At 34.7% G+C, this 25,082-nt stretch overlaps 1 protein-coding gene across 7 annotated transcripts in view; it reads left to right on the top strand.

Annotated features, from left to right (window-relative positions):
- CAST (calpastatin) overlaps nucleotides 1-25,082 on the top strand; it is a 42,745-nt gene that overhangs the window by 5,477 nt on the left and 12,186 nt on the right. For 2 of the 7 annotated variants that reach the window (XM_087927026.1, XM_087927027.1), the window contains exons 2-20: nucleotides 3,202-3,267; nucleotides 4,326-4,376; nucleotides 4,833-4,889; nucleotides 4,979-5,095; nucleotides 6,565-6,657; nucleotides 6,734-6,796; nucleotides 8,411-8,509; nucleotides 9,930-10,010; nucleotides 10,098-10,151; nucleotides 12,594-12,692; nucleotides 12,929-13,021; nucleotides 14,252-14,353; nucleotides 14,943-15,026; nucleotides 16,492-16,539; nucleotides 17,311-17,415; nucleotides 18,107-18,205; nucleotides 18,572-18,673; nucleotides 19,592-19,693; nucleotides 20,312-20,395. In XM_087927026.1, the coding sequence (XP_087783152.1) occupies nucleotides 3,202-3,267; nucleotides 4,326-4,376; nucleotides 4,833-4,889; nucleotides 4,979-5,095; nucleotides 6,565-6,657; nucleotides 6,734-6,796; nucleotides 8,411-8,509; nucleotides 9,930-10,010; nucleotides 10,098-10,151; nucleotides 12,594-12,692; nucleotides 12,929-13,021; nucleotides 14,252-14,353; nucleotides 14,943-15,026; nucleotides 16,492-16,539; nucleotides 17,311-17,415; nucleotides 18,107-18,205; nucleotides 18,572-18,673; nucleotides 19,592-19,693; nucleotides 20,312-20,395 (1,599 nt within the window). The remainder of the gene's footprint in view (nucleotides 1-3,201; nucleotides 3,268-4,325; nucleotides 4,377-4,832; nucleotides 4,890-4,978; nucleotides 5,096-6,564; nucleotides 6,658-6,733; nucleotides 6,797-8,410; nucleotides 8,510-9,929; nucleotides 10,011-10,097; nucleotides 10,152-12,593; nucleotides 12,693-12,928; nucleotides 13,022-14,251; nucleotides 14,354-14,942; nucleotides 15,027-16,491; nucleotides 16,540-17,310; nucleotides 17,416-18,106; nucleotides 18,206-18,571; nucleotides 18,674-19,591; nucleotides 19,694-20,311; nucleotides 20,396-25,082) is intronic. The other 5 variants (XM_087927029.1, XM_087927030.1, XM_087927031.1 and 2 more) reach the window with 3 other exon arrangements.

The raw sequence follows: 25,082 nt of genomic DNA, 5'->3' as shown, positions 1-25,082 counted from the left end.
AGTGCTATTATTTTTTAATTGTTCCATTATCATATATTAATATTTTATACTGTCCCTACACCTAGAGTGATTTTATTGCCTTTCTTTTGCCCAGGTATTTTTCACGGTTTACATATCTATAGTGTGTGTTTAATAGAGTTGAAAGGGGCCTTGGAGGTATTCTAGTCCAACCCCCTGTCAGGTAGGAAAACTGAGGGTGCCAAATTTAGAGTAGAGGTCCTGGGAGAGGTGTCAGAATAACAGAATAACACTTAGAAGGGACCTTGGGGTGAACCTTATACCATTTCAGAGAAATGGCTGTCCAGTCTTTACTTAAAAACTTCCAGTGATTGAGCACCCAGAACTTCTGGAGACAGGCAGTTCCACTAGTTAATTGTTCTCACTGTCAGGAAGTTTCTCCTTACTTTTAGGTTGCTTCTCTCTGTGTTCAGTTTCCATCCTGCTTTGGAAAATACATTGTTTGCCTTCTGGTGCTTTGGAAAATACATTGCGCCCCCTCTTTCTGGCAGCTCCCTAAAAGCCTGTTGCCTATTACCCTCTTGGGCAAAGCATGTGAGCCATTTCCTCCTTTCAGTGGTCCATGAAAGTACACCTATAGTATGTAAATAATAAAGTCAACAAAAGGTGAACAACTTTTTACAGAACTGTAGATATGTTGAGGCTAGATGTGACAAGGAATGGCTGGGAGGGGAAGGGCCAGGTGAGGCACCCGTTGATGTGAATGACATTGAGTTGGCCACACCCATCCAGTCACATGACCACCAAGCCACGCCCACCCAGTCATATGACCACCCTGGTCACATGGCCACCAAGCCACGCCCACCCAGTCATGTGACCCTAAGCCACGTCCACCAAATAAGCCACGCCCACAGAACCGGTAGTAAAAAAATGTGAGTCCCACCACTGTATGCAGCATTTGGGATATGATTCAGCAGTTTATTTCATCCTTTGTTTTGAATGGTGAGGACACAATGAGATCATATAAAAATCATACAGCCGTAGTTTAATACAATTAGAAGGCTAAGATTCTGGTTTTATTTGAGGATGGAAATAAAATGACGTGTATCCAAATAATGTTCCATTAAAAAAAAAACTTTTAGCCTTTCATTTTTTAAAATCAAGATGTTGCTACCTCTATTTCCACTCTCTTATACCTTGGTACATTTATTATCAATCTGCTGTGCTGAATGTTGAACTTTCTTACATTTTTCTATTATCATAAACACATGTAGTAAAAAAGTAAAAAAACAAAACAAAAAAACTCCCTTTTCTCATATTGTCGATTCAATATTTTATTATGGCCACAGAATAAAAATTAAAACATTAAAACAAAACAAAACAGAGCAAGGGTGTATTACAATTAATGATTGACCATGATTGGGTCACCAGAATCTACCCAGTTTTATGACAGTATAGCAGAATGTAGCGATAAAGAAACTGTATCCTATTGATTTGATAGTAAAAACTGTACATAAAAGAGGTACTTTGTCAGATAAGGAGTTATAGAATGAGTTGGTGAGACCTTATATAGGGTGTAATATAGCAGGACATGAGCTGTGGTCTCAGTGGCCCCTTGTCCACAGGGCGCAATCTCAGTTCACATGGGACTTTTTAAAAATCAGCTCAGAACTGCTATGGGGAGAGTGTTACAACAGATTAGAGTTAGCGCCCTCTGAATTTAGATACAGTTATATGATATAACTATCTCACTGGTTAGTGAAGGGAGATCTGATTGTTCAAGAAAATGTTCCTGGGTAGAGAAAGACAGGTGCTGTTGGATTTCCTGACGTTTAAGGGAGCTGCTCCTTGGAAAGGCCAAGATGTTGGATTTTTTAATGAAATAGTTCTAACCCATGTTTATTTATAATTTATCCTCCATAAGGGAATCCTCAAACATGTGGGAAAGAACCTTAATTTCAGCCAGCGTGCTATAATGTAAGCTCATGCACCTGTTTCGACCTTGGACATACTGTGTGTGCACATGCATAGTCAGTGGTGCTGTGCAAACTCAGCTATTTCACTGACGATCCCTGTGCCATTGTCATCCTTCATTTTCGGCAATGGCCCCCTATTCTTTTGTCAGGGTTGGCAAATATCCATTTCCAAGATGGGCCAAGATGTCAAGTGGCAAGTTGGCAAAACTTTCCATTCATTAACCCAGGGAAGATGTTACATCTCATAGAATAAAATGATTTGAGTGTATTAATTATATTTACTTTATACTTATGTACTCAGCAGAATACTACATTATCTAGATTTTTGTATATCAATCTAGGGAATAAATATAATTTTTTCAGTTGAAAGGACTTTCTTAAGAATCTTTGTACTCGGAAAACAGAAAAATCACCTCATCTACTTAATCTGTAGTATACATTGTTTCCAAAACTCAAAGGGATCAAGTCTGATTTATTCCAAGTTATATAGTGAGCAGATATGACACAGAGTTATATATTTCTGGAATTAATTATCCAGAAAAGAGAACCTAATTTTTTAAAAAAGGACGAACTTGACATTTACACACACACACACACACACACACACACACACACAGAGAGAGAGAGAGAGAGAGAGAGAGAGAGAGAGAGAGAGAGAGAAAAGGACAGGTTGTACCATTAGAAATAATACATAATAAAGTTTAACTTGGAGTACAGAAATTGAGAAAACTCAGTTGTTGGAACAAGTTAATAAATCAAAATATCGGTAGTTATCTTAGCATCCACATTTGTCAAGGCAACAAGTCTATAGATTGAAAGTGCAGTGCTGTGGATTTGAAGGGGAAAACATGCTTCACAGTATCAGTAGCCCTCATATAGCATTGGGTCAGATTCCTTAAAGCAATTAATTTTTTTATTAGAAACAATATTTTTAGATTAAGGAGTTGCAACAAATGGTACAATTGCCACCACATCTGTTTTAAAACATCTTTATTCTTTCAGTTTCAAAGTGCTTCATGGCCCTAGTCAATACACACACACGCGCGCGCACACACACACACACACACTCACACACACACACACTTCAGTACATACTTCAATAAAATAAGAATAAGAAATAAGAATCCTGGTTATTTTTGTATCAATCAACAGAGATATTTTTGTTCACCATTTCTTGAGGATAGAAAGACGAGATTAGTAAGAAGTTTCCTTGTTATATCTTGAGCAATTTCTTTCCAAGATCCTGAGTTTGTACTCCCAATACTAGGCTTCCTCAAGCCAACAGCAGACACGTGGAGTGGATTCCCAGAAAAGAAAAAGAAACAGGAAGAAGGTGATACAGACTCTGAGCTGTGTGTGTTTATGCTTGATAATAACAGCAGCCACATTGCAAGCATGTGCTCATTCATTAGTTCTGAACTAATACATTCTAGCTTACTTCTGCCTTCCTTTTGTATGATCACATTGCAATCTCTTCTCATGGCACAGCACACTTTGAAAATGTATCTTATAAAAGCAGTCTAATATTATTTCTTACCATTTAGTCTACTGTAGTTTAATACTGTACTTATGTCCTAGAGAATGATATAGATTTGCTTTTGGCGAATTTCTTCTTGTTTAAAAGACAAGAAAGCTAGAGGTTTCTGCTTTTCTGCTTGTGTTTGATAACAATTGTACGGTATTAAAATGTGTGGATGCATTGGAGAAAAGCTTTTATTTCTATTATAAAGAGATTAGTTAATTGAAAGCATAGTATTATGTAGAGTTTGAAGTGGGCAATTCATATGTTGCTAATATAGATGCTTATTATACGTGCTTAATATTTAAGATGATGTAAAAGTAATCCTAAATTCCAATTTCCTCTAAATCCCACTTTCTGATTTGAATTTTGTATTTTTTCCTCTAATTCACAATTTAAATTGTTCTCATAAATACCACCCTAACATTTCATCGTTTGTTAACTAATACATTTAGATTTAATTTTCTTCATTCTGCTCTTGTCACAGATGGTAAACTATTTTGCCTATGCACTATGGAAAGTTAAGTTGTTTTTATACCATGCAGAGTTTTATTGTTTTTGGCTTTTATTATGTGTATGTTATGTATATTTATGATGTATATGTACATATTATTATATGTATATTGTTTTACTCTTGGTTGTTAGTCACCCAGAATTTGGTTAATGTTTTAAATGAATAAATTGTATAAGTATCATTTTAAATAGTGCCTAAAGCCATAGAAATACTTTTGGGGCATCTTAGTTATAACTTTCTCACAAAAGCTCCAGAGACTTTAAGTTATACAAAGCTTGCAGAAAATCTTCCTGCAGTAGCCACTGAAAAGTGTAAATTAAGTTATTATTTTTTTATTCTTTTACTTATCATATTACAGGCAACTCAAAAACCAAAGACAGAACCTGAAAAAGCACTACAAGACAAAAAGGTAGGATGAAAAGCCTTTATTCTGAGTGTGCATTAAATACGTATTGCAGCTAGTATGAACATAATTTTAAACTATATAGAAATGAATGGGCTTATATTCATTTAACACATTTGATGGCTCAACTTTTAAGTATTTGTTATCTTTAGAGAAATCTGATACTAGTGGAAAGTTAGAATGTAAACGTTTACCCTCCCCTTGAAGAACTGTGTCCATCTTATTGGTGGGATTTATATTTTAATAATCAGGCAGGGGTACATGACTAATTTGAATATATTTCAATTATAATGTAATTATGTTAGAAGATATATGTCTGCACGGTGTTGAAATTTGTACTGTGTAGGGAAAGTAATAATATTACTTGATTATTTTGTTCATAATGCAGAGCATTCTGTTCTAGAATAAAAATCAGTATAAAAGAGGTTTCATTAAGTTTTCATATTACTGTGTGTGTTTCAGGCAGATGAACCTCAACCTGTCTGTCCAGTTGAAGGGAAGCAGAGAGATCCTGGAGGGGTAATTGGTTTACATATTATGATAAAAATTACTTTAAATGCAAATTAGTGTAAACATATACTTAAAGATTTAAAAATATATTTGTGCAGGCAAAAAGTTTGAGCAAAGATTCTTTAGGGAAGGAGGCTAAGCAACCAAGTTTGGGAAAAGAAACCTCTGGTCAAAATGCCAAGTCAACACAATTGGCAACAGCTAAAGAAGCAAAGGTAAGGTGATTTTTCTAATGAAAATATTCAAGTAGCATTTCTTATATTAAGTTTATGATAGCTTTCCCCGAAATGGTACACTCCAGAAATTACTGGGATTCCTAACCATAGGCCATGCTAGGTTAGAATTGTGGGAACTGAATTTGTTAATCTGGAGAGCAACAAAATGAGAAAAACTGGTAGAGAAGGAATCCCAAAGACTAAGAGGGACAAGTGAGGGGAGATGTATTTCTACATAAACCACTTTGGTAAATAACTTTCGCTTTTTCTGTATTCTTAAAACAGATTAGAACATATTCCAAATGTGTAATTACGACCTCTTATATATAAATTATGGTTGTGGGATTTCTTTTTGTTCTTGTCGTACTTGTTCTTGTTCTCTTGTTCTCTTTATTCTTCTTGTATGGGGAGCAATAAGGCAATTTCGAGTACTTGGATAATTTAGACTTATTTAGGTGAAACCTCATAGTTGGTTGCTTTTTTATATTACAAAATTGACCACTAGCAGGATATACAAGCCACTCTTTGATCCTCCATAATAGTTAAGTGCATGCATTTTGCAGTAACTTAGTCTGATTGTTTAAAAATGTACTTTAAAATGTTACTATTGATTCAGAACAGAGTTTCCATTTAGTAAGCATTGGTTAACATATAAGCATTTTGTAAGGCAGTAGTTAGTGTCTTAAAGTGGGTTACATCATATTCCTACTATAAGCTTATTGAATTATTTAGAAAATGGTATTTTCCTAAACACCTCAGATTTAATGTACCACTATATAGAATATCATTGTGCATGGCTAATAAAATATTTTTTCCTCTCATATTTTTATTTGCATGGCTAGAATTGCACTGTTGATCCTTTTGCTAGGCAATGTTCTAGGATTACTGTATCTCATAAAGAATAAAATATTAATTAGAAATGAAAATATAACCACAACTGACCCCAAAGTTTATGTTGTTAAGTGAAACATTCGTTAAGTGAATTTTCCCCCATTTCATGATCTTTCTTGTCCCAATTGTTAATTGTTAAGTGAATCATTCCAGTTAAGTTAGTCACACAGCTGTTAAGTAAATCTGGTTTCCCCACTGACTTTATTTGTCACAAGGCTGCAAAAGGTGATCACATGACCTCAGGACACTGCAACCGTCATAGTATGCCAAGTGTCCGAATTTGGATCACATGATCTCAGGGACAATCATAAGTATGAAAAACTGCCTTACATCTCTTTTTTCAATGCCATTGTAACTTTGAACAGTCACTAAATGGACTGTTGTAAGTCGAGGACTACCTGTCTATGCAAGATTTGCAGTAATTCTGAATTATGCTTGTGGTAAATGATTTCATGTTATGCTTTTTATTTATGACCAATGTAAAGTCATGCTTGTATGACAATTTCTGCTTAGAATTTGAGCTGCTCTAAATATTAGCGGTACTTTGTCTTGGCTGATCTCACCCTTTTCCACCTTAGGCTGACACTGACAAGAAACCATTGGCTTCCAAAGTGGCTGTTGGCACAGCTGGAACAATTGCAGCTGCTGGTTTGACTGCTGCAACTGCAGAGGTGAGTTTAGTGGTGGTTATTAGTATGTGTATGTGAAATTATGTACTAGCTCTCAGAAATACATTCTTATTTTCAGACTAAAGAACATAAGCAGGCATCTCCTACCCCTGTTACTGCAGACAGTAAACCAGCAGAAAAGGTAAACAAGGGTTTACTTACCGTGTATTCTACTGCTGCATTATTCTTTTTTTTAAGCACCATTTTAAAAGTAGCTGGCCAGCATGGATAATCTTGATTTTCTTTTTTTAAATACACATGATCAGCTTTATTTCAAATTGTAATTTCCCCATCATTACTATGCTGGCTCCTGAGAAAATAAAACATGTATATTGTACTACATATACAAATGTATATGCATACTAGAATAATCAAATGTGTATGTGGCACATATAATCTTTCTCTTACTGCTCTGACTGGAAAGCTTTGTTCCTCCTTTTGTCTTTTTAAGCTGCCTGACTCATGAATAACTTTTTCCTCCCTTTAAATCTCTGCCTTTTTGCTTGCTTGCATTTGAGTAATTTTTCTGTTTGTCTGTAAATCTCTCCTCAAGTCCTTTTTACTCCTCAGGTGTTTTACTAAATTATCCACTTCCTCCCCCCCCCCCCCCGCCAGTCATTTCTTCTAGGTGTGGTCTCTCTGAGTCAAGCTTACTGATGTCAAGCAGAATCCCTAAGCCTGTATTATCTTTCTCTCTAGACATTTGTCTTCCTGTACTCATAGCACCACACCTTTTATATCTTTTTAAATTCAACATTCCTCTTCTTCTGGGTAATCTTCCCCGCTCCTTTCATTCCAATTTTCTTCAAAGTTTACCTTTTATGTATACTAAAAACTTATCTCATCCTGTGACCCAACCGCCTTATTTTCCCAGACATGTAGCATTTATCTGCATTTTCAAGTCCTATTTCCTACATTCTGCTAATTACAAAAATTAGATATCTGGATTTCTAACAGCCAAGTTATTTCTTTCTTCTATTAGCAAGTCTCTACCATATAGTACTGACCAAATTTGTTTGTCCAATGGTAAAATATCTCCAGGTTAGATAAACTATAACTCTGGGTAGTAGTATTGATACAATATACAATAGTATATAATACAATAGTAACAGTACAATATTGTCTACTATTGACCTGACCCCTTTCCTAAGAGGTACCTACTATCCCTGTCCTATTGTTTATTTTTTTTCTTATTTGTATCCATTTCATATATTTATAACCATGTTTATACTTATACTTGTTATCTAATAATTGTTTGACAAAATAAATAAATAAATAAATATTTTACTGAAACATTTTACAATTTAAATGACTTGTTACGGTGGTGGTATTGAATTTTTTTTACTTCCGGTTCTATGGGCGTGGCTTGGTAGGCGTGGCAGAGGAAGGATACTGCAAAATTCCCCATTCCCTCCCCACCCCACTAACTTGCTTTCCAGCTCCGTTCTGCTGTGCAGGGCAACCAAAGAAGATCCAGCTGATTAACTGGGACTCGGGAGGCAGAGAATAGATGGGGGCAGGGCCAGTCAGAGGTGGTATTTGCCAGTTCTCCTAACTATTCAAAACTGGTCAGAACCTGCTGAATACCACCTCTGATTTGTTAGATTTTACTGTATTGGTTTTTAAACATTTGATTATAATAATTTTAAGCTGTATATATATTTACTAAAGAAATAATAAATTTATTGCTATAGAACACTCTAGTAATCAACTACTCCATGCCAGTGTTATATATTATTAAAAAATGTTTTCCTAGTCTGATTTAGATACTGCCTTAGATGATTTAATAGATACACTTGGAAGTCCTGAAGAAAATGAACCACCTGCTCCTACATATACTGGACCGGAAGTTTCGGTATGGAATTTTTTCTATAAGAACCTTATGCATGAAATCTGAATTTTTATAATTACATTTTGTAAATGTGGATGCAAGTAAAATAATGTTTTTCCAAATTTTGTTTCCTCATGTGATATCCTTGAACATTGGTATATGCGCCTCTATTATGCATTTTTCAAATTTTTTATTTTGTATTGCTTACCAGCATATTGTGATTATTTAGTTTCAATTCAGATGTTAAGTCCAAATGAATTTAGGAGAGCTTGCTTCCATAGGAATAGGTCTAGGTGAAGGGACTGACCTAAATTTTCAGAATGTAGAATTGTTCCCCATAAACACATTTACTTAACATGGTAGGCGTATATATATATAGCACAATGATGAAGCTATGCACAGATTTTCAAAAGGCAGCCCATTGCATTTTGAGAATCTCTGTATATTCCTGACTCATTTGCAACATCTTCTGAAACTTTAAAAACAGCTTCAATCCAATTCAATCCAATCTTTTTCCTTTCTTAAATATTCCCATATTTTCATTCTATATCTATCGTAGAACGGTAATCTGGTCTAGGAACCATTAGAGATAGCATTGCACTGTTGTGAAAAAATTATATCCTCTTTATAATATACATATTAGAAAACAGGGAAGTTGAATGGCTTCTTGCTCAGTTTGTGGGAGGAATAAAAGTTATAGAACAGCAAAAAGAGAGAACTATTTCAGACTATAATGTCTGGAAATATGTCTATGCCTATGGACTTTCCTCCCTCTCTTTGTAATCAAAATGTAGGAAAAAGAAGGTTTGGGTATTTACAAACACTGTATTAAGAATTAATCTAACCATCATTAATATATAACTTGGTAGGTTAATGTTTTTTTTAATTATTCACATAGTCAGATAAGAAGAAGCTAATAGTTGGATCTCAAAATATAGAGGAAGAATAATCATTTTCTGTACTCTAAGCAAGGGCTTTTTTTTCTTCAAAAGTAGTAAGTTTATTTCCATTTCCAATAATTACTCTTAATAATTCAATTATCCTGATAATTATCACTTCCTGCCAGATGGTATGTTATTTTAAAACCCAGCATATTTTAAGTATTAGGTATTATAATTTGTCTTTTTAACGTGAACTGCAGTTCTCAATTGTTAGGTAATTGAGGTAAAATGCAATTTGTTCTGTACAATACTGATAGAATAAAAAAACAGAACAGACATTTACAGATGTAGACATCAGCTTGTATTGATTTTTCCTACCATAAGCACAGTCATTTTTACCAAATATTATGGATTACCATTTTGAATAGATAACTAACTAGTATTAAAATGAACTTAAAATGATATTTTTCTTAATAAATTGGAATCTTATGGAAATATCTTTCATGTAACTGTGAATTAATTGTTGAGCTCAAGAATAAAATGTAACTTTTCTTTTGATGTAGGATCCAATGTTGTCCTTAAATATAGAAGAGTTGGGCAAATGGGAGAGCACAATTCCTCCAGAATACAGGAAATTATTGGAGGTATAAACTACCCTGAATTATGTTTCAGCCATTTCCTATGCGGCAAATTGCCTAAAATATAATCACAAACATACTTTTCTTTTTCAGAGTAAAGGTGATGATAAAATAGCTTCCCCATCAGTTGCAGTGGAAGAATCACAGGTATGGTTAATTGGTTCATTACAAAATGCGAACAGAGAAAATTATTACTGTTCTTTGCATATACAGTTATCCATGCTTGTTTCAAACACAAATCAAACCAATAGGTTTAGGTACATATAATAGGACCATGCAGTGTTTTGAGTTTAATCTCTAATTCAGGGGTGTCAAACTCAAGGCTTATGGGCTGGATCAGCCCTCAGAGTGCTTAGATCTGGCCCGCAGGGCCACCTTGGAAACAGCAAAGGACTGGCCTGCAATGCCTCTGCCAGCAAAAACATGCTGCGATGGTCTCCTGCAGCCCTCTGCCAGCGAAAAAGTGTTTGGGGGTAGGGGGCACATGCCCCGTGAGCTCCATTTTCACTAGCAGAGGGCTTGAAGAGGCTGTTGAAAATAGGCTCTGGAAGGGCTGCATGCAGCCCCCCCACCCCCGGCTCTGTTTTCACTGGTAGAACAAACTAAAAACCAAACAAAAGGACAAATGTTTCCCCTTTTGCATTTGAACATGCAAGAAGGGACAGGAAAGGAGAAAGGGAAAGAGGAAGGACAAAGAAAAAGAAGGAAAGATGCCAAGAGAGCAAGGAAGGAAAAATAAGGAAAGAGAGGAAGGAAAAAGAAAGGAGAATGAAGAGGAAAGGAAAAAGAAGAATAGGAAGGAAGGAAGGAAGGAAGGACGGAAGGAAGATGATAATGAGAGTGAGGAAAGGTCTGAGGGAAGTCCTGCCTTAGCATTTGGCCACCACAAGTGTCCCCAACACGAGGTACATTGTCAATGCCCACCCCAGCCATGTCCACCCAGCCACCGAGGTCAAACACAATCCTGATGCAGCCCTAAGTGAAATTGAGTTTGACACAATTGGTGATCTGGAGTGCAACATCTTAAACATTTTGGATGATCCTGAGAAAAAACGCTTCTGTTTTAGGATTTGCAGTCAGGTGCTATGTTTATGTTCCCACCTGCTCCAAAACATTTGAAAATTTAATATTACAGAGAAAACTGATTTGTTGGGATGCAACCAATTTCCTATATATAAATAGTCATGGTGTTATACAAGTGACTAACTCAAACCACTAGAAATGTGCAGTTTTAAACAATTTGTTTGGCACATAAAACTGAATAGATAGTATCATTTTTGTTGAATTCAATAAGTACCGTATTTATCGGCGTATAACACGCACTTTTTCCCCCTGAAAATAGGGGGCAAATGATGTATGCGTGTTATACGCCGATGTCCCGTTCCCAATAGTGCCTAGCGGCGGCGCAGCGTCGTGACGCTGCGCCCGCCGCATATTAAAGGGAATGCGTGTTATACGCCTGTGCGTGTTATACGCCGATAAATACGGTAATCTCTAGGATTCGATACAGAATGTTATGTAGAAAAGTTTTTGTACTTTATGTGGTATAAACACAATAATTTTTTATTATGGACAAGAATTGTGGATTCAGACTATAAGGTGTGGCTTTTCATTTCTAATATAAAATAAATGGGGCACAGTCATTGAATAAAATTCAGAATCCCTTTTAATTCTGTAATTATTTCAAAATATTTTGCTAAGTTAAGACATGTATAGTTTCATGTTGGAGATTAATCCCAGAAAAAAAATCAATCAAGGCAATATTTTCTAATAGAATGTAAGGGGAAACAATAATATTTTCTCTGTTAAAATTCTGTTGGAAGGGATTTTTTAAACAAATAATTAGTAATTCGGAAAACGGGGTAGATTCCCAGCTTATGTTCAAATAGCTATCTTTTCAGAATAATTTTGGAAGAATCGGGTATCTATACAGGAAAAAAAACCCTCACTCTGGTGTTTTAATGGTCAATTTTCTCTTCAACTCTATAATAACACTTGCTGTATTCACTTATTATGCTAAATTATAATGTTGGTTTGTTTTTGCCATTGTATGACCTCCATTTTGGATTGATATAGGTAGTCCTGGACTTACAGTCACAATTGAGACCAGAATTTCCATCATAAATCATGTCAAATTGGACCAAATGTTATGACAATTTTATGGTAATCATTAAGCAAATAACCATGCAATGGTCATATGTGTGAATGCAGGTCATAAATCACTTTTTCCAAGGCCATCATAACTTTGAATTGTTGTTAAACGAATGGTCTTAATACGAGGACTAGCTGCATTTTATTTGAATCACACCATTAAAAAACACTCTTGATATTATGTGTGAATGCAACAACTGAATAGCAAAGAACTGCTAGTAGAAAAGTCATTGCAAAACTAGATTGCAAATCATCTCTTTTTGTCATCCTTGTCTTCAATTTTGATGTTACTGCTTCTATTAGTAGAGAATGATGGGTGTTTCCAGATTAGAAATTGGCTAATTTGAATATGAAGTATTTGCATATAAGGGACCCATAACCTGTAAAGAGCTATTGGGCAACTAGTATAAGTCTAACCAAGTTTATGTTTTCATTTAGCCAACAATGACAGACGATGACCTTGCAGATGCGCTGTCATCTGATTTCACTTGCACTACTGTACCATCTGCTGGAGAAAAGGAAGTCAGGCCAAAAGAGGTACTGGTTTTACTGTCTTAAAGGAATATTGCCAAGCTTGAAATATCCATTTAAAAAGAAAGTTTTAATACATTGCTTTAGCAATAGCAGTATATTTAATTTAATACATTGCTTTTAATACATTAATACAATCATTAATACATTAATGTTGATTTAATGCATTGCTTTTAAAATTTATGCCAATAAATTTTGTGTTTATATTTATTTCTTATATATTTATATTTTTATGCTATAAGCCTGCAGCCAAAGATGAGCTTTTACAAGCCCATTCTGCAACATCGGTCAGCAGTTCGGCTCCTCCCAAAGAGAAGAAACCAAAATTGGAAGAGGTAGATATATTACTGTTCTATACTAAATGTTCCGATACTCAAAAATTATTAGACACACAAAATTATTATGATCAATGATTTTGGAAGGCTACTACAAAAGTTAGGTAACAAACTTTCTGAGCTCCCTTTTTCAGTCCTTTTTATACATATACTGTTCAAACTGTATTGTGAGAATTTGTATTGAGTCATATTAATTGGATTTAAACTTCATTCATTGGATGAGTCTTTGCAACTGAAGAAAATATTTTTATCTTTGCCACTTTTCTCACTCAGCATTTTCCAATATGCTTTTAAAATGAGGATCTTACTGTGTTTCATCTTAGTGCGGCCTATCTACCAGAAGGCTTTAGATGAGAAAATGTCAGTAATCTATAGCATATTATGAACCTCTGAACAATTTAAGGTACAGCTGATATCTAAAGGCGGTTGAGTTCTTATTTAAAAATACAGATAATTCACACATAAAGTATATATCCTTTAGTTTCTGCAAGATTTCAAACACATCTATGTTTGAATTTCAGATGTGAAATCAGGATGTGATTTCATTGTCTGCCAAAGTGATCAGTTCTTTTCACTGTGGCTATTATGTTTTATTGGGCATGACTTCTTTATTTCCTTCCTACCTGTGTTACATGTTGTGTTATAATCATTCCAAATGTTTATTGATGCACAGGATCACAAACAAATTATAAAAGCATATTAGGATGACATTGATCTACTATCTAATGTTGAATAATAGTAAGTATAGCACTGATGCTGGAGAGAACACATTTGGCACTTTGTCTAGAAAATTACTCAATTTATGGATTTTCTCCTTTTTTATTGAACTAAACTGGAATTAATTTTCCTGAGTCTTCTCATAATTGTTTCATATATAGATCACTGTACTTTCCTGAGCTCACAATTGTTATACTGCAACTAAGTTCTTAACCAAGTTTCAAGGTTGGTTGTGGATTTATGGTTGATGAACCTGCATTATTATCGATTACTTGAAATTCAGTATTCAATATAAAAAGACAGACTATTGCCCTATAATGGAAAAGTGCATGATTTACCATCCTGCATTCAAATGTTTTAACTACCAGGTGTAGATTATACTATGAAACAATTGCTAAAAAAATCTGAAAGGTCAATACAGCATTATGTCCAATAATTCTAGCACATGTGCAGATATAAGGAATCCCCTGTATTATTTTTAAAAAATAATTGCACTTTGCTTTTACATTTTAGGTGACGATTAGTGATAGTGCCCTGGATGCTCTTGTGGACACACTTGGTATGCCAGAACCTGAACCTGAAGAAGATATTAGTTCCATTGTTGAAGTTGAAGAGGTATATCTGTGCTACGCGCCCAAAATAGAGTCACTTTGGTATAGTGATTAAGACACCCAGGTAGCAACCAGAAGATTGAGAGTTCTGGTCCTGCCCTAGTCATGAAAAACAGCTAGGTGATATTGGGTCAGACACTCACTCTTAATATAACTCACCTCACAGGTTTGTTGGTGTGGGAAAAATGGGAGGAAGAAGAAATATTAGGTATCACTGCCTCGAGTTATTTTTAAAGAAATAAAAGCAAGATTTTTTTTAAAAAAAAATCTAATCAACAAAGATACAAATAACCAACCAGAACAATTTTTGCTTGTTGGTAAAAGAGTTGTACTTCTTAATACATTAAGAGGTATTTGTAAATAAATAAATAATAAGATTAGGTTGCAACTATGGGGGAATAAAGTGTTTTTTTAAATTAAATACTATATGTTTAGTAGTCATAAAATACTTAGATATATATGATATATCATTCATTGATATGATTGATTTAAATTTAGGCACTTTTAAATCCCACTGATTTGATAAGAGTATGTATTTAGATTTCTAAAGAATCATCTTTTATATTGATAAATTGTTTTTTCCCCTCCTTTAGCCAAAGGCCATAGAAAGGAAAGAAAAGAAACCTGGTGAACGTGATGATACAATTCCTCCTGAATACAGATTAAAACCAACCTTGGTAACTCATAATTCCTACTTTTTAGTGACATGCAATATATATTATTTTTGTTGTTTAGCAATTGCACTGGAATATCAAATTATTAAGTTATTTAGCTGATACCTTACTAATTTTACTTTAGGGCCACTTGTTTCTAAATTTTGCCATATTGTGTCCAGGTTAGGGGGGATAATTTCACTTTGAGCACTAGGATTCTTGACCAGGTTGCTTTTTCATATTTCACTGCTTTTGTGTGTCATGAAAGGCAAGAATATGGAAATGCTTGTTTGATCCCTTGGCAACCAACTGATGAAAAGGGCACACTATAACTATTCCACCCAGTATCTGGATAGTGATTGCTGGCAAGGGAGTGATGTGGTCTTTTAGCCTTTTGATTAGCATGTAGAAATAATTTGTCTCTATGTGCTTGTTGATGGCTGGTTTTGGAATCTGGAACTATATCATCAAGTTTACCAATTGTCAAATATTAAATACTGGAAGCCAACAATTGGTGTTAATTTTCTCAGGGATGTACAAATATAGCACCTTTGGCTGAATGGATAGTATTAACATCTAAATATAATAGAACTAATACATCTAGAAACATTTATACTAGTTAGAAAGCAATGATATATATAATATCTAAAAATTCCAATGGTTTTTCCCCTGCTAAGTTGTCTTTATGGGGAAAACTAACAGTAATTGGAAAAATGGCGCTGATATAAAAAAAATTGGATGAAAGTTGTGATACTGATTTCACTGAGGATGAATTTTTAACAAATACTCTGCTAAGAACAAATGTCATCTATCAGATACGATTCGGTGGCAATATTTACTATGTACAACATTTGTTAATAACATTGTTTGTACCAGTGGTATATTCAGCATCTGAGAAACCAGAGAAATTAGATCAGCTAGTTTAATCTTGTATACAATAAAAAATAACATTTAGAATTTTATGAACTGTGTAAAAAAGGATTGTCTATGACAGAGTTTACAGGTTGTCCTTGACTTTTGACCATTCATTTAATGAAGTATATAAATTGGACACCAACAAAACCTAAAATTTCAGAGTATAATATTTTCTTTAATTACATACCTAGTATATAGAATTTGACAACTGGACAGCATGGCCAAAGCCTAGTGATGACACTAGGCCAGGGATATAAAACTCATGGCCTGTGGGCCAGATGCGTCATGTACTGGCCACCCCCACCCCTGGTTTAGCAAAGGGGAAATAAGTTGCGATATATCATGTGATGACAACATGTCATCAAAAGGCTTACTACATCAGTCATAGCTTGATCCGCTTCTTCTCAATAATCAACTGTGCACTTTAATTATTGTTATGATATAGAACTATTAAAGTTCTGGGAAATTGGAAAAAAATTTCTGTTAGAGTCTGGATTTCTTTCGTATCTTCACTATTTTTATTTTGATTGAATACAAATTGCATTCTTAACAATCATTCTTTTTTTAATACTAGGACAAAGATGGGAAGCCACTGTTGCCAATAGCCGAAGAGAAACCAAAGGTTATTTGACAATTTTTAAAATATTTATTTTCTATTACTTCTGTTGAAAAAGAACAAGTTGAATGAAAATTTTATCAGTTCTTTTTTCAAAATATATTGAGAATACATTCAATGTTCTCTTTGGAGGAAGTCTAGTATATTACAAAGAGAGAAGTTCTTAATAAAGATTTTTCTTTTCCTTTCTATTTTTGCAATAGTAAATACAATACCATGTTAGATCAAAACAAAGGATTGTTTGGTCCAGAGCTATAAGTTACAATTCCAGTTCTGTACATGCAGGAAATTCAGAAAGAAGACAGGAAATCAAAAGTGTTCTTTCATTGTTGATTCCTAGCAACGGACACTTTAGGAGTGAACTTTTTTTCTGATAGTAATAAATCTTTTGAACAGAAATGCATATATATTTCCAACCAAATATCCACCCTATAGTAATCATGTTCTTACCACTGCTGAAGAATGGTACTTGATAAATGGTAACTTGTTAAGTGTAAGAGCCAAGGTAACGCAGTGGTTAGAAAGCAGTATTGCAGGCTAATTCTGCCCACTGCCAGGAGTTTGATCCTGATCTACTCAAGGTTGACACCACCTTCCATCCTTCTGAGGTTGAGGACCCTGATTGTTTGAGGGCTATATGCTGACTCTGCAAACTGCTTAGAGAGTGCTGTAAAGCATTATGAAGTGGTATATAAGTCTAAGTGCTATTGCTATTGTCTCTGTTATTTTTGTCTGTTTTTAAATTGATTACTCTGCATCTATTTCCTCTTTTTACAGCCAATTAGTGAGACTGAACTCATTGATGAATTTTCAAAAGATTTTGTCTGTCCTGCTTCCTCCATAGAAAAATCAAAACCAACTGAACTTGCTGATACAACTAAGGTATGTTTCTTTTGCCCAAAATGCTACAGTTAAATCCAAAAATATGTATTGAATTAGATTACTTTTTCTACTGATTCTATCCCAATATGGTGAGAAGGCATGTTCCAGGACTACCAGCTAAGAAGTGTTGACTGGTAGAGCCCAGAAGGAGAGATTTTTGGAACATCATCCCCCCTTTGTTTGGCCTGTCCCTGCTGCCTTTTGTAAACTTGATTATGTGCCTATTTATGGATTAGACACTGTCTCTTGGTGATGTGGATGATTGGTTAGATTATGCCTGGATTCCATGTTTTATTATTTTTATTTATTTTAAAAAATATTGTCTCTGTTATGTATTTTATTTGTTTGTTGTAAGCCGCTTAGTGTCATGTAAAAGTAAGATGAGCAATGATATAAATCAAACGAAGTCTTCAGCTAGGAAGCTCTTTTGGGAAATCTGAGAGTACTATTTCTCAACGCATCAGTAGAATTTCAGATTGAGAAAGACCGCATTGGATAGAAGCAGATGAAAAATTGTGTAAATTCATCTATAGTATAACCTCACTTTATATTCTGCTTTTATATAACTCATCATTTATTAAGGTTTAGGTAGCATGCTGAGAAATAGACATTTAGGCACAACTCTTTTTAATGGTGCTCAAACAGTCATGCCTTTTAATGATTAAAATTCATTCATAATTTCCCCCCCAAGAAACCTGTGGTAGATGAGCCCCCAAAAGCTCCCAAAGAAAAAGTAGCTGCATCTGTAACTCTTCCTGTGCAACCTCTGGCTTCATCAGAAGTTTCACCAGTGAGTATCTTCTTAGAGACCATAAAAATGAAGTCACATTTGAGAGGGCAAATAGCTGCTTGTGTGTGTGTGTGTGTGTGTTTGTATATGCGTGTGTGCCAGAGGGAGGGAGAGAGTGTTTGTATGTGTGGGTATGTATAATCTAAAAACTGAACAAAAAGTTTTGTTTCCTTTTAATATCATGTGCCAGAAGAGGATTTATTCCTTGAATATAATATAAAGATGCTTTCTAAATCAAATATTTTAATTGTGCTAAGATTGACCTGAATCTCATTATATCTGTCTGTTAAACACATAAAGCCTCCTGATCTACGTATGCAAAGGTAAATCCTGTAATCAGTATCTGTTTGTGTCATTTTGCTTTAGAAACCTGAATCAACTAAGCCCCAGAACATATCTGCAGAAGAAGCTGTCTCAGCTTCAACTGTGCCTTCTGTGAAATCTTCAGCTCCTACAGTCACTTCTCCAGTGAGTAACCAGTTATAGAAATTAATATAAAATGAATACAAAAAATCCCTAGATGAACTTATCAAGTCCAATAATTGACCAAGCCATGGTGGCCCAGTAGTTAGACTCTGCTCACTGCCAGGAGTTTAATCATGACCAACTTGAGGGTGACTCAGCCTTTCATCTTTCCTAGGTCGGTAAAATGAGAATCCAGATTGTTGGGGGCAATATGCTGACATTGTAAACTGCTCAGAGAGTGCTGTAAAGCAGGGGTTCACAACCCCGAGTCCATGGCCCGGTACCAAGAAGAGTGCAAGCATGCAAAGCTGCATTTGTACAAGTGGCACACATATGCAAAACTATTCCCTCTCCCCTCTCTGTCACACTACCAGCACCAGAAAGGTTGGGGACCGCTGCTGTAAAGCAGTATGGAGTGGTAAATAAGTTTAAGTGCTATTGTTATTGCTATTGCTATCCATAGCATCCTTATAAAACATCCTTTATAGCAATATAGACCACCCAGAAGTAGCAATTCACAGATCTTATAGATATGAAAGTTGAGAAATGCTGATATAAATAATTTGGGATCTGAGATAATCTGGATTCCCCCCCCCACTCTTTTTTAAGTATTTGGGATTGTTAGATTGAAGCTTTTTCCCTGATTCAGGAGGGGTTAAGTCCAATTTAATAAGCTTTGGCAAACTAGTCTTTAAATATAATTAATCTAGGAGAAAATTCAATATAAATTTTGTCTAAAAAAGTTCTACTAACTTTTTTTTACTTAGTCTAACCAGTTCTACATTACTGTATTATCATAATAGTAATAAGTTTTTTGACTGTTATTTCATGTTAAATTTGAGATCAATAATATTATATTTCTCATTTTGCAATCAGTTTTTTAAATACCTCTTCATTGATTTTCGCTTATGTTTTTTATAGAGCACACAAGCAACTAATGAAGCACTAGAAGCCTTGTCTGGAAGCCTAGGAAAAAGTGAGCCTGCTCCAGAAGAAAAAAAACCTGCTGTGGATAAAGTGAAAGTAATAAAATATCTAATTTGCTGATTATAATGGAGGGGGGCTTTTTATTTTCTGAAAGTATCAAAATAGTTTGCTATGAAGTGTAGTTTTTCTATAATTGCCAGCATTTAATTCTCAATTCTTTGAAAGTATTTCTCCAACAATGGAATAGTGCCATGACAGTGCGTGGATTTAAATACTGAACATTATATATTCCTAATTATATATATTTGTGGCTTCATGCACTGTGTGAAGCCAAACATTCTGGTTTGTGGCTTAGCCTGATGTATGAACTCAATCAGTTATGGCTTGTTTCACAAACTATGCTTAAGTAATTCAAAGCTTACCAGACATCATTGCAGTCACAACCAAGATATTCTATAATTGGATTTTGAAAGTGGCATGAAAGAAGAGGAGCATGGGTGTTGCTATGGAATATAACTCAAAATGGCTACTCATTGAATTCTTCTTCTCATGTTCTTCATGTGGTAGGGAATTGGCTGAAAGAATTTCTGTGATAGTCAACGATAGATTTAGTTATTATTTTATAACTATAATACAAATCAATGGGACAATCCTAATGAATTACAGTGAAAATGTACAGTGAAAGTTTCTATTTCTTGTATTCTTGTTTTTCAGGAAAAATCAAAGAAAAAGAAACATGAGAAACTTGGAGAAAAAGAAGAAACCATCCCTCCTGATTACCGATTAACTGAAGTAAAGGTAATAGAGCTTATTTTTCTTTTTTCCTTCACTTTTTTGTTAAAAATGTAATTTTTGTGTTTCAATAAACTTTCTGCAGAAGTTTGGCATAAAGTTCAGTATAGCAAAACATGAATTTTGGATTTATGTATTTGCCTACTGTAGATACAACATATAGATTGATGGTTTTGATTGATGGTTGTATAAGGAGTCCAGTTAAATATACAAATTAATTGAACCATTTTCTTCATGTTTTTCTTCTCATGTGGCAATATATTTGCTAGGTCTGTGATAGCAAGGTCCCAATCTATTTTGGTTAATTTGTTAATTCTGTTCATTAATAACCAGACCAAATATGTGTCTTGAAATTGGGGAACACTGGGGGAAAAGGTGGAGCCTCCTCGCTGACGGACCATAGATTGCGACTTTCTATGGTCCTTGCTCTTTCGTTGGAGAGCCCCGATCATTATGATTAGGGGCTGAAGCTGCCTTGGAGGGGTGGTGGAGTAAGGGGAAGCTGCAAGCCAGGTTGAGGGGAGCCAAATCTTCCCCCCAGGCTTGGTCTTTTTCCCCCTGAAGACGACTGCAGCGGTGGTTTAAAATGGCCACCCCGAAGAGGAGGACTCAGCTGGATTAAGATTTGTACAGGAAGGAAGAAAGAGGTGGATAACATCTGAACTGGGACAACAGGGCAATACAACTAAACAAAAGTACCCTGGGATTAAGGTAACATGGAATTTTTAAGAAAAGAAAAGTGAGCAGCGAAATTACGAAGGGACAGGAAAAAAAATAAGAAAATATTTTTGACAGCTAAGCGGGGCTTCAAACCGGGAAAGGAAGAAGCTGGAACTAAAGATTTAACTAAATTGGACTAAAATATTTTGGCAATAAACAGGCATAAAATAAAGCTGGACTTAAGATTGTCAAAAAATAATAATAATAAAGTTTACAAATTGGAGACTGGACAGTGCTGGAATATTGAGGTTCAAAAAACCCTAAATAAAAAAATAGGGGAAAAAGGTGAAGACTTTGTATAATGGAGAGTGTCACCTTTTGACAAAACCTTGAGCTCAAACAAAAGGCAAATGCATCCTGTTTCCGAATGAACTTGTGTAGATATAACATTAACGAAATATTGAAACAAAGTAAGAATCTTAGAAAGTGAAAGCAGAACCAGAATAAAGAAAAAAGCAAGGAAAGACTGTGGGATTGATTGATGTTTTTGGTATAGACTCCGGGCTGGAATAATTGAGAACTTTAGAAAATTGAAAGAAGAAAGACGGAAAGTAAAAGTGTTTTTGTGTGGACTTTAATGATTATAAAATATAAGAGTGTGTAATGATGATATCTCTTTGGGAATTAAAAATGGAACTTAAAAATATGAGAGAATTACTACAGGAAAGAGGCGAATCACTTTGCTCTGTGTTAGAAAAAATGGAAATGGCGACTGAAGAACAAGAAGAAAGAGCTTCAGAGGAGGAGGAGTCAATTCAAGGAGAAGACATTTTAAATAGACAATTAACACAAAGACTACAAAGAAGTGGGGAAAGAAGGAAGGTTAAAAAGTTGAGATTTAAGAAGGCAATCAAAAGGGGGAATACCTGTGAAGTCAGGAAAGGCAGAAAGACCCAGCAAAAAAGGGGAAAGGAAGATATTAAGAAAGAGAGGGATATAAACTGGAATGAGAAAAGATATGGGGAAAAGGGGGAGGAGAAGCAGTAAGAAACAGGTACATGAAATAAAGAAATACGGAAATAGTAAAATGTTGAAAAAAATTGTTTTTTCAGAGATAATGGTTGATGAATTAAAAAGGGGATTCTGCAGGGTGACAAGGGGTAATAAGAATATTTCTGCAATTAAAAATATTTAGAAAATAGGGTAATATAGATACTGATAACTTATTAAAAATTAAGGGGGGAAAATATGCTGCGGAATCCAAATGAAAAGATGTAATGATTATTATTGTAACTTCTTAAAAATAGTGGTTTATTGGGGATCAAGATGAGGGAATAAAGGTATATTTTAATCATTGAGGTGTTACACTCAAAGCAGTAAAAGGGGGGGAAACCTATACTTGTTTTTTTTTCTTTCGTGTTAAAATTTGTATTAATCTAGACTTTATAAAAAGAATATGTAATGGAAAGGGAATATGACAGACTAAAGAACCAACTAAATAAGTTAATATAGACTATTAAAAGCAAGGAGAGACATTGGTAACCTTTTTATTATTATCATCATTATTATTATTATTAGGCAAACACATATTGTTTACCTTTATTTTTAAAATAAATATTAAAGGATTATATTTGAAATAATTGAAATGAAAGAAAAAGATGTTTTGACTGAGATTAATGAAAGAGGCTAGAATTAATGTGTTTGTTTCTCTCCTTACTGAAAATTTGGAATGGAAAAGGTAGTAATAGAATTAAGTATGCATATATGAATGTATAATTGCTGTCATATTTGTATATAAAGGTGATGACCTGGAAATATGTTGTCTACTGAAAAGAGATTTTTGTTTTTAATGTGAAAAACTGAATAAAATTTGTTAAAAAAAAGAGAAATTGTGGAAGACTTCAAGAGTGGGAGTCAAAAAAAGAGATTAAATAGTAGCCATGAAAATATGAGGGTAGCGTTATAATTTTAAAAAATATTATGAGGCTTCAATTTAGTGGTTGTGGTTGCTCTCTTTTTTGAAAGTTTTTTGAGCACCCCAATAACCCTGCCTGTTCCTTTTCAGGATATTATTTGCAATATTTCTGTACTACACACTTAATATTGTAAATATGACAACTCTGAGATATTACTATACCCCTTGTATTACAAAAAATCACATATTAAATTCCTAAAAGCTTCCTGTTTTATCTTGCAAGTGATGTGGCTTCAGAAATTGGCTTGCCAATGTAATGTAGGAATGCAGAAATGTAGGAATGCATCAACTTGAGACTTATCCCAGAAGTGGGTAGGACCAGTGTTTGTTTAATGGCCTTTCAACATCTCTCTTCCCCTGGAGTGGCTAAATTAGGCATCAGCAAGGGGCGGTTACATATTAATGAACATTATGGATCTAGATTATGGATCTGGAAGGTTTTGGGTGCCTACTATGACAAAAGAGGAAAATAATTAACTAATTTGGGCTAGAGCAGGAAAGTTGTTACCTTGCAAGAAAAAATAGAAAGAGCTAGCTTGTCTTGTTTTTTTAATTAAAAAAATTCATGTCACAGGAGCCTTTTTATATCATCATAAATAAACGTTAAAACTGAACGAAGTATTTCTAAAGTTCCAAAAGCAAAATTCATTGATGTAAAAGCAAAATGCAGTTAAGAATATTCGTTCTGCAATTATTCCTGCTTTTTATGCTGAATTTTGGTGGTACGGTTTGGGGACTGCTGGAAGCTATATTGTTCACCTTAATCTAGACAGTAGCATTTTAAATTGATCCTTGACCATGAATGCCTTGTACAGTATATCAATATCCTGAATTAGCATTAATGATGTAACTTGATTGCTTGTTGACTGTTCTCAAAATTTCTAAGTTGGTAGAAAGATTCATCCTACAGTAGCTAAATCTTCCAGCTCATCTTTCAGCAAAGGCAATTCCATCTTTTACACAAAGATGTAAGATGTACACTGCCATAGCCAAACCTCTAAGCATAATCTTTGAAAAATCTTTCAGGACCAGTTCCTTGCCTAACCTATGGTCACAAGCCACAGTCATCCCCATCTTCAAAAAGGGAGACCCTTGCCTAGTTGAAAATTACAGACCAATCTCCTTATGCTGCGTCACCTGTAAAGTCATGGAATCAATTATTAACCAATCCATCATCCTCCACTTAGAGACAAACAACCTACTCTCCAATAAACAATTTGGTTTCAGAAAAAAACTATCCTGTAATCTGCAACTCTTACACTGCAAAAACATATGGACTACACAACTTGATCAGGGCAAAACAATAGATGCAATCTACATAGACTTCTGTAAAGCCTTTGATTCAGTGGTACATGACAAACTACTACTAAAAATAAAATCCTATGGTATCTCTGGACAACTGCATAACTGGATAGAAGCATTCCTGTCAAACAGACAACAAATGGTCAAAATTGGGAGTGTCCTATCAAATTCTGTACCTGTCAATAGTGGTGTCCCCCAAGGCAGTGTTCTAGGACCAACTCTCTTCATACTCTACATAAATGACCTCTGTGATCATATTAAGAGCAACTGCGTTCTTTTCGCTGATGATGTAAAGCTGTTCAATACCACAGACAATACTGCTACCCTTCAAGAAGATCTCGACTGTGTATCAGAATGGTCAAACAAATGGCAACTTCAAATCTCAACAAATAAATGCTCTGTCTTACATATTGGCAAAAAAAATCCGAAAATAAAATACAAGCTGAATAGTCAAGATCTTGTTGATGATCCAAGCTCTGTAAAGGACCTTGGAATACTCACCTCTAATGATCTAAGTGCTAGTGCCCACTGCAACTACATAGCCAAAAAGGCATTAAGAGTTTTTAACCTAAACTTACGTAGCTTTTTCTCTGGTAATATCACACTACTAACTAGAGCATACAAAACATTTGCTAGACCAATACTCGAATACAGCTCATCAGTCTGGAACCCACATTATGTATCTGATATTAGCACAATTGAGAAAGTCCAGAAATAATTCACAAGAAGAGTTCTCCACTCCTCTACTCGTTGTAG

The sequence above is a fragment of the Pseudonaja textilis genome, chromosome 2 (assembly GCF_049901715.1).
Source record: "Pseudonaja textilis isolate UNSWEBS1 chromosome 2, rPseTex1.2, whole genome shotgun sequence".
In the NCBI taxonomy this organism is placed as follows: domain Eukaryota; kingdom Metazoa; phylum Chordata; class Lepidosauria; order Squamata; family Elapidae; genus Pseudonaja; species Pseudonaja textilis.
This window is presented reverse-complemented; position numbering and strand designations above follow the sequence as displayed.